Source organism: Podarcis bocagei (assembly GCF_964188305.1).
Source record: "Podarcis bocagei genome assembly, chromosome: 16".
NCBI lineage: Eukaryota > Metazoa > Chordata > Lepidosauria > Squamata > Lacertidae > Podarcis > Podarcis bocagei.
Window position 1 is genome coordinate 29,996,276 of NC_138142.1, and position 12,512 is coordinate 30,008,787.

The 12,512-nt window shown below is 52.0% G+C and overlaps 1 protein-coding gene across 1 annotated transcript in view; it reads right to left on the reverse strand.

The window, feature by feature from the left end:
• Positions 1 to 12,512, reverse strand: part of RELA (RELA proto-oncogene, NF-kB subunit) — a 39,020-nt gene that overhangs the window by 3,116 nt on the left and 23,392 nt on the right. The window contains exons 3-10 of the mRNA XM_081174108.1: positions 7,675 to 7,826; positions 6,420 to 6,568; positions 4,806 to 4,897; positions 3,851 to 3,985; positions 3,111 to 3,215; positions 1,901 to 2,113; positions 1,263 to 1,343; positions 500 to 574 (exon numbers count right to left, since the gene is read on the reverse strand). Of these exons, the coding sequence (XP_081030234.1) occupies positions 500 to 574; positions 1,263 to 1,343; positions 1,901 to 2,113; positions 3,111 to 3,215; positions 3,851 to 3,985; positions 4,806 to 4,897; positions 6,420 to 6,568; positions 7,675 to 7,826 (1,002 nt within the window). The remainder of the gene's footprint in view (positions 1 to 499; positions 575 to 1,262; positions 1,344 to 1,900; positions 2,114 to 3,110; positions 3,216 to 3,850; positions 3,986 to 4,805; positions 4,898 to 6,419; positions 6,569 to 7,674; positions 7,827 to 12,512) is intronic.

Genomic DNA, 12,512 nt, shown 5'->3' on the forward strand with positions numbered 1-12,512 from the left:
GGGAACTGCCAGATTGTGTTACATGTTTTTCTTTTGAAAGCACAGAATATAAATAGCTTAGAGCAAGGGTGGGGAGCCTTCAGACCACGAGTCAATCTCGGCCTGCCAATGGGGTCCAATTTGGCCCATCACACCCACTGACACCAATGGTGATGCCAGCTGTTGGGTTGGAGGACAGGGTTCAATCCTGCTTTGGGTGCACTGCCCTGTTCCCAGTAGAAAACAGGATCTTGCAGCCTAGGTAGCAGGATTTAATCTCCACTCATCTGCCAATGAGCACAGGTTTAAAAAGCCCCTTTCCCTTCTCCTTTAAGCGGGCAGAAGGGTGGACAGGAGCTGAATGCCAACCAACAGTTTGAACAGAACATATACAACTCCTAAGATGCTAGTCCATATTGACGTCATGGGACAAGATTCCCAGCCAGACCAATTTTCCTCGTAAGCAAGCTGTTAACTTAACAGAAGGGTTACATGAAATGAAAGGTTAGGCATTCCTCACCGCTGATGTTGGGCCGGGCCAGGCCATGTTTGGGAACAGCAATGCGGCGCTGGGAGCGAGGTTCTGGAGCTCCGACTGTTGGGAGGGAACGGAAGGGGTCAGAATATGCAAAATCCTCCCAAGAGTCCAGCAAGGCTTCAATCCCCCCCCCATGTATGGACACCGGAAGAACCCTCACCGTGAGGGAGACTCTTTGTCTGTCCTGCTTAGTATTGCCTGTTCTGACTGGCAGAGGGAGGGGCTCCTTCCCCATCACCTGCTCCCTGATCCTCCTAAACGGAGATGCCAGGGATTGAACCTGGACTCAGTATGGAAAGTGTGAGCTCTTATTTACTGAGCTATAGAGGAAGCAGTATCTCCCCTGCAACATCAAACCCAGGTCTCATGAGATTCCAAGGTATACCACTTCCTGTGCTCCTCTCTGCTGGAGGCCAGTGTACTAAAAAGAGCAGGGCACGGCCCCCTCAGCCTCAGCCAGTCCATCTGCCTGCCTTTTTACTTGCAAGCAACTCACAGGGTGGCTCTGCCTGCTGGGATATTCCTCCACAGCCCTGCTCTTGTAGAACTTGGTTGGAGGAGGAGGATGGGGACATAACTAGAAGGAGTAGGCTCCACCTGCCATGGGCTCTGTTTTCCTGTTGGTCTCCCTGTCTTCTGCCCCAACAGTCCCAAATGGGGCCCAGTCGCCAATGTCTCACCCCCTTGAAGGTTCTTCAACCAGCCACACCACCCTTTTCTTCTACCCCTCTAACTCGAGCCCTACCTGCAAAGGGTGTTTTCTGAACAAAGTTCTTGAAGGTGCCAAGGGTCCGTTTGCGTTTCTCGTCAATACGATTGAAGTCACCTGTCCAAAAGGAAAGGGGGGGGGGAGAATAAGGACACATTTGCTTTGAAAGGGAGCTGATAATGTACTCTCCAATCATAGGCAACGACTGAGTAACCGGAGAGCTGGAGTCAGGGAATCACGCCTGCACACTCACAGCGGCGTTTGAAATTCGCCAGGCACTGGGCGCATTTTGCACCTGACTTTTGGCCACTTGTGAGCAAGTGAAGATGCCCGGGTGCCAGGAAGGCACCTGACGTCTCCACCACCTGGAGGCGCATCCCTGGGGATCCTTGGATCTTGCCTGCTTTCACACACTAGCAACACACCCTTTCAAATTCTCTCTGTTGTATTTCATCTGCGCAAGCAGAACTTTATTTCAGGAAGCAAAAATTCACACTGAAAAGCATGTCTTTTGAGCCACTGGGCCCCAAAATGAAAACTAGGCACTCTGAACCCTGGTTCAGGGAGCCCTTTGGCACCTAACATACATCTGAGTTTCTGAGCTGGCTCACAGCTGAAAGCCTTGACCCTAAACTCATAGAGCTTAGAACCTGAGCATGCAAGAGAGGACATACCTTCATCAGGAAGATAACGGAACTCCATGGGCCCACTGACTTCCTTGTCGGATGGGCGACGCAGCTGCATCTGGACTGTCACCGGCTCCCGAAGGGTTTGGTCCATGTATGGCGGGGTCTTGAAGACAATGGCCACTTGGCGATGGACGTCGGCTTGGGAGAAGGAGCCCTTTGCCTCCCAAGAGTCCTTGAAGAAGCGGACTTCGATGTCCTCTGCAAAGGAAGCGAGGGGAGGGGGAGGATTGAGGGGTTCAGACTCACTGAGAACGTAAGAACACAAGGAGAGTCCTGAAACTGGATCAGGCCAATGGCCCATCTAGTCCAGCATCCTGTTCTCACAGTGGCCGGCCTGGTGCTCCAATAGGAAGCCTGGAAGCAAGTCCCAAATGCAACAGTGCTCTCCCCAATTGTGATTTCTGGCAACTGGTACTCAGAAGCATTCTGCCTCCAACAGGGGAGGGTGAACCGAGTCTCACCCTCTTTTAAAGCCATCCAGGTTTGGTGGTTGTTGCTACCCCTTGCTAGTGTGAAGGGTGGGGGAAAGAACAAAATGGGAAATACCAACACCTGGTCTTATTTCCTTTCACCACAAATGTGGAATCATCTCCTGTTCCCAAACTGAGAAATGGCCAACAGCACTTTTTGAAGGCAACAGGCCAAAATATCCATATACACACACCAAACAAAATGTGGAAGACTTTTTAACATTTTGACTATATCAGCTGACTCCTTGAAGTTGCCTGCCATTGGGCGAGATGCTGTGACATCAGGGCAAACCTCACAGAAAGGCCCAGGACTGAAGTGGGCAAACAGTGCTGGAAGCGAAGAGGTCAGTTTGGCCACATGGTGACTATAGTGAGCCTGCATTTAAAAATGCATAAGTTAGGGAGGATTTTTAAAGGGTTGGCAGACACAGGAGGCTTTAGAGATGGTTTCAGTCATTGTTATGAGCAAAGATGTGGCTGGAAGGGCTTTTTGAGTTTTCCCCACTACACTAAAAACTGCCTTAAGAATAAGAACAGCAACAGCAACAACAAAACAACAACAGCAACACCATGAAAGGAAAACACACATGAAAAGTTGAACCCTTGCTGCTGTTGTCCAGAAGTCCTTTGCAGCCTCTTCCAAGGCTTGACCTCTACATCTCTTCCAAAGCCCAAGGTGGCCAATGGAAGTAAAACCCTGCACTGAAAAGGGAGGCATCTCTTACCTTTCTGGACCTTGTCACAGAGGAGGAAGATCTCGTCTCCACCCAGGCAGCTCCCTGAATTGCGGTTCACACGGCAGATCTTCAACTCGGCTGTGTTGGGAGCACCTGGAGAAAGAGAGGGCGCCGGGGCCGTCTTAATGACTCGGTGGCAGTGAGGGAATACAAGAGGCTGTGTTATGGAGACCATTGGTCCATCTAGCTCAGTACGGAATACACTGACTGGCAGTGGCTCTCCAGGGTTTCAGGCAGCCTACCTGGAGATGCCAGGGATTGAACTGGGTAACTTTTGCATGCAAAACAGGTGCTCCACCACTGTGGACCTTTGTTGAAAAATAAATATCCCAGTCCTCATGATTCTGAACAAAGGACCGAATTGAAAAGGGACATCTGAAGCTGCCTTTTACTGGTCAGACCATTGGTCCATCAAGCTCAGAACTGCCTGCACTGACTGGCAGCAGCTCTCCAGGGTTTCCAAATCATGATTTAACGGAAGCCCTATTAATTTCAATCAAGTAGTTAGTGCACCTAACTCTGATCTGCATCCATTCCATTTCCTCAGGGATAGAATTATTTACTTGTTGGATGAAGAAGCTGCTGTTAAGTTGCTCTGGGACCCTCAGATAGAGCAGGATGCGAAAATCAAAAACCAATGAATGATCAGTGTTGGGTCTGCTCCACTGTCCTTCCGTCTCTAATAAAGGTAGGGGTGTGCGTCAGAGCCACCCCCTGTTAGCACTCACGATTGTCATAGATGGGCTGTGAGATTGCCAGGGGCAGCTGGACCAAGCGCCCACTGCCTGCATCCTGAATCCACACCTGGAAACAGAGCCGAACCGCGTTCAGGTCATAGTCTCCTTTTAGCTCTTCCATGGACACTGGAATCAGGGGCAGGCGGGGAGGGAGAGAGAAAGCAAGAAATATACAGTTAAGTCTGGAAAAGGGAAGTAAAAATTGTGCACCTGCATCTAGATGGTTCAACCCCTGGAAATGACAATTAAAGAGAATGAGGCAGCACAGGGGTGGGCCAACTGTTTTCAGCTTGAGGTGCAGATTCCCTCCTGCACAACATTTCAGGGACCGCATGCCAGTAGCAGACAGAGCAATGAATGCAAATCTGAGCCTGGAGGGCACCCTGGTATGTCTGACGATGGTTGGGCTTAGCTGCTGCTTTTACAGGGATAGGAAACCCTTTTCAGCCGGAGGGCCAGATTCCCTCCTGGGCAATCTTCTGGGGGCCACATGCCAGGGACTGTCAGGGCCAGAAGCAAAAGAGTGGGCAGAACATCAGGTGTGAATTTTAGATTTCTACAGAAGGCTAGTTTCTAGGCACACCTGCACACCCCTCTCCATCCTGGCAAGAGGCATTATCAAAGTTCTAGCTGGTCTAGAACAGTGTGAATCAGGGTGAGTGAGGGGCATGGTCTAGGGAGAGCCCCAAGAGCCAAACAAGGAGGCCTGGGGGGGGGGGCGCATTTCATCCCCAGGCTTGGCACTGCAGCATCTCTGAGACAGCAGGTTGCAAAAAAGGCCCTTCTCTGCTGGAGACTCCAAAGCAGCATTGCTGGTCATCACATGCACAGCTAGATGGGAGTAATAGTCTGAGCTAGTCCAAGACAGCTTCTCACGTTCCAACAACAGACCCCTGCCCCCCCCACAAAGCCCTTGACCACTGTCACGGCCGACAGCGCTCCTCACCATTGAACGGGTTGTTGTTGGTTTCGATCCGCTTGGCCACGGCCTTGTCCAGGTCTCGTTTCCGCACGCATTGGATTCCCAAGTTCTGGAAGCTGGGAAGGAGCACATGGAGCAGGCAGAGGTCAGTGTGCAGCTTGGAGGGAGGGGGAGAGGGAGGCACAAGGAGGTGAAAGGCATCGGGTGAGAAGCACGGCTGCTTCCCCAAACACCGGCGAGGAAGATCCCCAAATCATCCACCTTCACGTGGAGATGGTGATGCTCTTAACATTGGCCCATCTAAGCTTGCTTTATTCTTTGTACAGACTCCCGTGTACAGTGGTACCCCGCAAGACGAATGCCTCGCAAGACGGAAAACCCGCAAGACGAAAGGGTTTTCTGTTTTGGAGGCGCTTCGCAAGACGAATTTCCCTATGGGCTTGCTTCGCAAGACGAAAGCCCATAGGGAAATCTCCGGGGACCTCTTTTAAATGCTGGTGGTGGGGAGCAAAGCCTTTCCCCCCCTCCGGCCTTCAGAAGAGGTCCAGGAAGGCCGGCGGAGGCCGAAAGGCTTTGCTCCCCACCGCCAGCATTTTAAAAGCAGTCCGGGATAGCAGGGAAGAGCTTCCCGCTATCGCGGACGGCTTTTGAAGGCAGGCGGGGGGGAGCAAAGACTTTCGCCCCCCCCCCTGCCTTCAGAAGAGGTCCAGGACCTCTTCTGAAGGCGGGCGGGGGGCAAAAGTCTTTGTCCCCCCTGCCTGCCTTCCCAGGGGCTTTTAAATCGCCCCGGACAGCGGAGAAGTCCTCCGCTGTCCCGGGGCGATTTTAAAATGCCGCCCGCCAGCATTTTAAGATCGCCCGGACAGCGGAGAAGTCCTCCGCTGTCCCAGGGTTTTTTAAAATGCTGGGGGTGGGAAGAAAAGCCCTTGTCCCCCCCCCCCAGCCTTCAGAAGAGGTCGGGGGACAGACTGTCCCCGGACCTGGTCTGAAGGCGGTTTCCATAGGAACGCATTAATTGATTTTCAATGCATTCCTATGGGAAACCGTGCATCGCAAGACGAAAAACTCGCAAGAAGAAAAAACTTGCGGAACGAATTAATTTCGTCTTGCGAGGCACCACTGTAAAGAGCCAAGCGCCCCACTCGCACTGGGCCGCCCAGCTGCTTTTCACGCTAACTTTTCTCCTCGCAGATCAAGGTTAAATGGCCGACAGTGAAACCTGCAGAGCTTCAAGCAGCCGCCGTCAAAACATGGCCCACAACTACCTCCTCTTGGGTTTTAACCTGCGTAGTTTTTTATTTTGGACTTTGCAGCTGCAGTGGTCGCGGAAGGGCAGTAGCTCAGCAGTGAGCACACCTGCTTTGCACACAGAAGGCCCCAGGTTCAACCCCAAAGGCATCTTTGCGTAGGGCTGGGCAAAGATACGCTCTCTGAGACACTGCAGTTGTTCATTTAGTTTGGCAGCTTCATCCCTCAAGTTGTGCTTATGTTTGCACTTTTGTTTGCAGACAGCAATGGCTAGCGGTTGATGCAAATAAATAAGCACCCACCCCCAAATCATCCTCCCAAATGGCCAGAGAAAAAGACGGGGGGGGGGGGGCAGATACCCAGCTCTCTCCCCTTCCCACATCCGCTCACCTGTGGATGGAGCGCTCTGGAGACAGCTCTGCTTCATAATAGCCTTCTTTGCAGTCTTTCCCCACCAAGTCGTGCGGGTGGGGCCGGTAGGGGACCTCCTTGGTGACCAGCGAAATGCGGACCTTGCCTGGGCCTGTATAGTTGTGGATCTGAAAGCAAAAGGCGGGGAGCTGATGTGTGGCAAAGGCTGCAGCTCAGAGGCGGAGCATCTGCTTGGCATGTGGGAGGCCCTTGGCTCCATCCCCAATGGCATCTCCAGGAAGGACTGGGAGAGACACCTTGCGCCCCTGAAACCCTGGAGAGCTGCTGCTACTTCAGCATCTCTTAAGTCCAGTGTTCACAGTAACCTTGCAGAGTAGGGTCGTACGGCCTTCCCTGCACTGCAGAAATGGGGATATGTAGCTCAGTGGCAGGTACAGCGACTGCCTTGCATGATTCAATCCCCACTGGCATCTCCAGGCAGGGCTGCCTGAAACCCCCAAGTGTCATAGAACCACAGAATTGTAGAGTTGGAAAGGACCCCTGAGGGTCATCCAGTCCAGCCCCCTGTAATGCAGGAATCTGAACTAGATCATATGTGACAGATGGCAATCCAACCTCCACTCAAAAACCTCCAATGAAGGAGAGTCCACAACTCCCAGAGGGAGTCCATTCCATTGTCCATACATATCTTACTGTCAGAAAGTTCTTCCTGATGGTTAGTTGGAATCTCCATTCTTGAAACTTGCAAGCCGTTGGTATGAGTCCTACCCTCCCGCAGAATGACACATGACCTCTTTCTTCACCAAGAGCCTGGAATGTTTATGATCATTCCATGCCAGCACACCAGTCGGCGTCAGGGGCTTCACCTCCGCAAAGGGCAATTAAAGTACAGTGGATGCTCGGGTTGCGAACGTGATCTGTGTGGGATGCATGTTTGCAACCCGCAGTGTTTGCAACCTGCAGCAGCGCGTCTGCGCATGCGCGGGTTGCGATTTAGTGCTTCTGCGCTTGCGCGACCGCAGAAACCCAGAAGTAACCCATTCTGGTACTTTCGGATTTTGGCGGGTCCGTAACCCGAAAAAAACGCAATCTGAAGCGTCTGTAATCCTAGGTATGACTGTATCCTTAAAACGATGCCTTTTATTCTGAAATTCACACTCCCATGGCCACACATAAAAACCGTGCTTCAATCCCTCAACCCCCCAAAGACTTCTAAGTAACACCTATTTCTAGAAGAACCTCCCACCCCACTCCCAAGTGCTGTGGGGCTGACCTTGATGGTGGGGTGGGTCTTGGTGGTGTCTGTGCTGCGTTCCCCGGGAATGGAGCCAGCCAACCGCCCTTCACACTGATAGCGGAAGCGCATGCCGCGCTGCTTGGGCTGCTCAATTATCTCCACGACAGGAGTGCTGCTTGCGGGAGGGTCTGGAGGGAGACAAAAGATACACCTATATTAGTATTAAATAAATTGTTAGTAAATCCTACCAATTGTTGTCGTTTTTTATTTATACACCACTCAATGCGAAAACAGGATTCAAAGTGGTTTTCAGAGCATAAAAAACAGGTGTGCAGACATGAAAATGTGAACGCACCCCCATTAAAACATGAAAAGCATCCATGATTAAAATACACAATGAATCAATCCCACAGAAACAGCAATTAAAACAGGACTCTCAGGTGGAGAGATCAAGAGAATCAAGAGACACCCCCCTACAGAAGCCAGAAACACTTGGCTATTGTGTGTTTTTGAAACAAGCCAGGCTGCAGTTGATAAATTCTTCTCTCTCTCTCTCTCTCTCTCTGTGTGTGTGTGTGTGTGTAGAATTTTTTATTATTTTCAAGGGCAAGCATTACAAACACAAAACAGGGGAAAACTAACAAACAGGTAAGTTACATACAAAAAATAATAATAAAATACAATGCCCTATACATCGATTCTCACCAACTCTGGAGGTGTGAGCTCACACTAACAAATCCAAGTGCTTCGATTCTTTCAGTGATAATCGCCTCATCAATAGCAAATAATACTAATGTTAGTCAGGCACCTGCATTGCACTGCTTTCAGCACCGGCTAAAATTGTTTTTGTTGTGTAGCACAGCCTGCCAAGACATGCAATTTTATCACTGTTAGTTTATTTGCTCTCACACCTGTTGATTTTATCTGTATTTTGAGAACTGCATTACGCCTACTGTTTTTATCATATTACAGAAACCTTGCTAAATAAAAAATGAGCTATTAATGAAAGCCACCCCATTCCTAAAATGAAAATGACAGGCTTCTCTCCCAAGTTAATTCAATTTCTCTTTGGTGCCAGGCTTTAATCCCGCAATGGGGAGATGGTGCTGGGACCCCCAGAATATGGTCTGAAGCAAGGATGGGGAACCTGTGACTTTCCAGGCATTGCTGGGCTCCAGCTCTCATCAGCCTTGGCCAGCATGCCCAATGGTCAGGGGAAATGGGAACCTTAGTCCAGGAACATCTGGAGAGCAACGACTTCCCCATCTCCGGTTTATCCCTCATCTGCACTACACATTTAAAGCAGCACCATACCACTTTAAGCACACACGGCTTCCCGCAAAGAATCCTGGGAACTGTAGTTTGTTAAGAGGGATACGAGCTATGGGGAGGTTCAGTTCCCAGCATGGCTCGACAGTCAACCCCTCTTCACTTGGAATTCAGAGAATTGTGGCTCTGTGAGGAGAAACAGGGGTCTCCTAACAACCCTCAGCACCCTTAAAAAAACCACCACCTACAGTTCCCAGGATTCTCGGGATGTGGGTGGGAAAGCCATGACTGTGTACCTAACCTGCCACACCGGGCTGTTGTGAGGATTAAATGACGGGGAGAACCACGTACACCCCCTTGAAGAAAATGAGATTATAAATGCAATGAATGAGTAAAATAAGTAATGCATGTATAGCGCTGAGATGGGGCTTTAATCCAAGCCAAACCCCAGCGCTAGCTGTCAGCTCTAAACAGCTGTGTCAGTGCATACAGACTTTCTTTCCCCCAACTAGATCCAACATTCAAGCTGAGGGGAATGGCTTTTGGGAGAGAAGCTCATGATAAATACTGTCAGGGGTTCAGAAGCAGAGACGCAGAGAAGGGAGGAGACAGAGAGCGAGGGGGAGGAATACGAAGGAAAGATGAGTGGGGATGACGAACCGAGATCGCCGAGCTTATCCAGTGAGTCCGAGGATTCCCAGAAGGGAGCGCCAGCAGTCAGAGCAAGGGGGGAAAGCAGGGGGACACCCCAGGAAGAAGGGTCCAGAGAGGAATCAGAGAGCAGCAGTTGGAGATCGGGACCCACGTACCCAGACGGGAACAGCGGGGAGAAAGGGGAGCAGATATCGGGTTCCGGAGGCTTTCAGAAGGAGGGAGGGCATGAGTCAGGAGTAGTTACGCCCACCTCGGGGAGCGACGAAACGATCAAGAGGAAGGTTGAGAGTTGGGCGCGCGCGCCAAGTTCAAATGTAGCGGAAGCTGGCGCAGTAAGCAGCCCAGAGAGTGAACCAGGTCCCAAAGCCCGCCGCAAGGAGGCGGAAGGGTCAGGGGGGTCCGCGTCAGAAGAGAGTAGGAAAAAGGAGACCCCGGGGGGCAGAAGGACCCAGAGACGGAGGGAAAGGCGCAGGAGGTGGAGCAAGGCTAGGGTATTAAGCTGGTGTGCTAGAGGCGGAGACTCAGACGGGTCTTCGCCGGTCTGACCTAGAAGAAGTAGGGCTGCATATTGCAGTTTGGAAATGGAAGCTGTAATCCAATAAAGACTCTTTTAACCTGAACGCTGGCTAACGTGGTCCTATGTGAGCTGGGACTGAGTGGCAGCCCTGACAGTAAGACCCGTCTCTTTTAAGCTTCGGACACCTGATACCTCGCAGCGGAGGCAGAAGCAGCGAGAGGAGGAACTTGGTGTTTGGGAGCGAGCTCACAACGGTTGGCAGAGATGACGGAAGCAGAGAAAATTTCAGCGCTGCAACAGGCAGTGACCCAATTGAACGCGGAGGTACAGGCATCCAAGAAAAGGGAGGAGGATGCGGCAGCCGCCTACAGAGATCTCCACGCCAGGTTTGAAGCATTGGCTAAGCATGGGCAGCCAGGACCCAGACCGGAGGGGGTTGGGTTGGCACGGAGAGCAGGAGGGCTTGTGGCTCACTTCGATGGGAATTTACAACAGTACCCCAATTTTCGAGCAGACGTAATGTGCGCACTGCAACTGCTGGCGAAAGACTTTAGGGATGAGGAAGAGAAAGTGGGGTTTATACTATCCCATTTGCATGGGGATGCTAAAGCGTGGCTACGCAATTTGTGGAGGGATAAAGATCCGGCGCTTCAGAATGCAGATGCCTTTATCAAAGCGATGGATGCGTGCTTTTTATCTACCATTGACGTGGATCTTGCCCGACGGGAGATTCATGGACTGAAACAAGGAAGGGCGAGCGTACGCCAGTATCACGCCCGCTTTTTTGCACTGGTCAGTGCCTTGGAATGGGACCGGGATTCGCCCCCAGTCAGAGACCTCTTCTGGGAGGGATTAAGCAGTGCTGTTAAAGACGAAATTGCGAGGGGGGAGAGGCCCCGGAGCACGCAGGAGGTGGTCCAAAGGGCGCTGACTGTGGGGGTGAGGCTGGAAGAACGTCCGTGGTGCAGAGACGAAGGACGTGGAGGGCGCGAAGCAGCGAGAAGTTTCTCTTTCGTTCCCAGGGACGCTACGCGTGCGCAATCTACACCTCCGCCAGGAGGGGGAGTGGAACCTATGGAGGTGGGAGGAGCCAGGGCTCAGTCAGCTACCAGAGCCCCTGCACCGGCGGCAGTCAAGACTAAACCTCCTAGAGGGACCAGGAAGTGTTATATATGCGACAGCTCTCAACACTTGGCGAAAGAGTGTCCCCAGAGGAGCTCCAAGCACACTGCAGCCTCCGCAACGGTGAAAGCGGCCACGCAACACAGCGAACACCAGCAGGGAAACGACGATGTCTGGCTGGAGACAGAGGCACTGGGGCCCAGCCAGACGCATCACTGAAGCAGTCCCCAGCGATCTTGCAACCCACAGACCCCCTCCCACCCAAACCAGTAGTGCAACTCACAGCATCTCTCCAGCTGCCCGATGGCGTCACTATCGAAGTCCCGCTTTCTGTGGATTCTGGAAGCAACGCAGACTTTATAGCACAGGATTTTGTGGAGCAGCACGCTATACAGCTATTGCCGGCCACTCTGCCCCTGCAAGTCGTCACAGTGGATGGCAGAGAGTTGCTGGGGGGGCAGGTGGTGAAGCAAACGCCGCCAATGGTGATGCGCCTTGGCAACCACAGGGAAGTCATCAGTTTTAACGTCACACGACTGTCGGACACACCAATTGTGTTGGGCATGAGTTGGCTGGACAGGCACAGTCCGACACTGGCTTGGTACCAGCGACAGCTGATCTTCGGCTCCTCTTACTGCGCAGAACACTGCATCCTGCCCGGACAGGAGGGAGAGGAGGAGGAATCACAACTGCAGTTGGGAACGTTGCAAGCAGTCCCCCACAAATACGCAGACTTTCTGGAGGTCTTCTGCGAGAAGGAGGCAGACAAGTTACCACCGCACAGGCAATATGACTGCAAGATTGACCTCCTACCAGGGGCGACGCTACCGAAGGGGAGGCTGTATTCCATGTCTGAGGATGAACTACAGGAACTCAAACAGTTCATAGATCACAATTTGGAGCGCGGTTTCATCCGGGAGTCCAGGGCAGTAGGGGGCAGTCCTGTTTTCTTTGTGAAGAAGAAGGACACGCCCCAAAAGAGGCTGGTGGTGGATTTTCGCCTCTTGAACAAGATGACCAAGCCCTCTGATTTCCCCATGCCCAGGATTGACGACCTACTGGCGACGGTGCGCAAGGGACGCGTGTTTACCAAGTTGGACCTGCGAGGGGCGTACAATCTCATCCGCATGAGGGAGGGCGATGAGTGGAAGACAGCCATGTTCACGCCTCTGGGCACCTACGAGTACAGAGTGATGCCGTTTGGATTGCAAAACGGTTCTCACTGTTTTCAAGCTTTCATGCATCATGTGTTGGCGGGACTCCTCTACAAGAAGTGCGTCTGCTTTCTGGATGACATCCTGATATTCTCCGA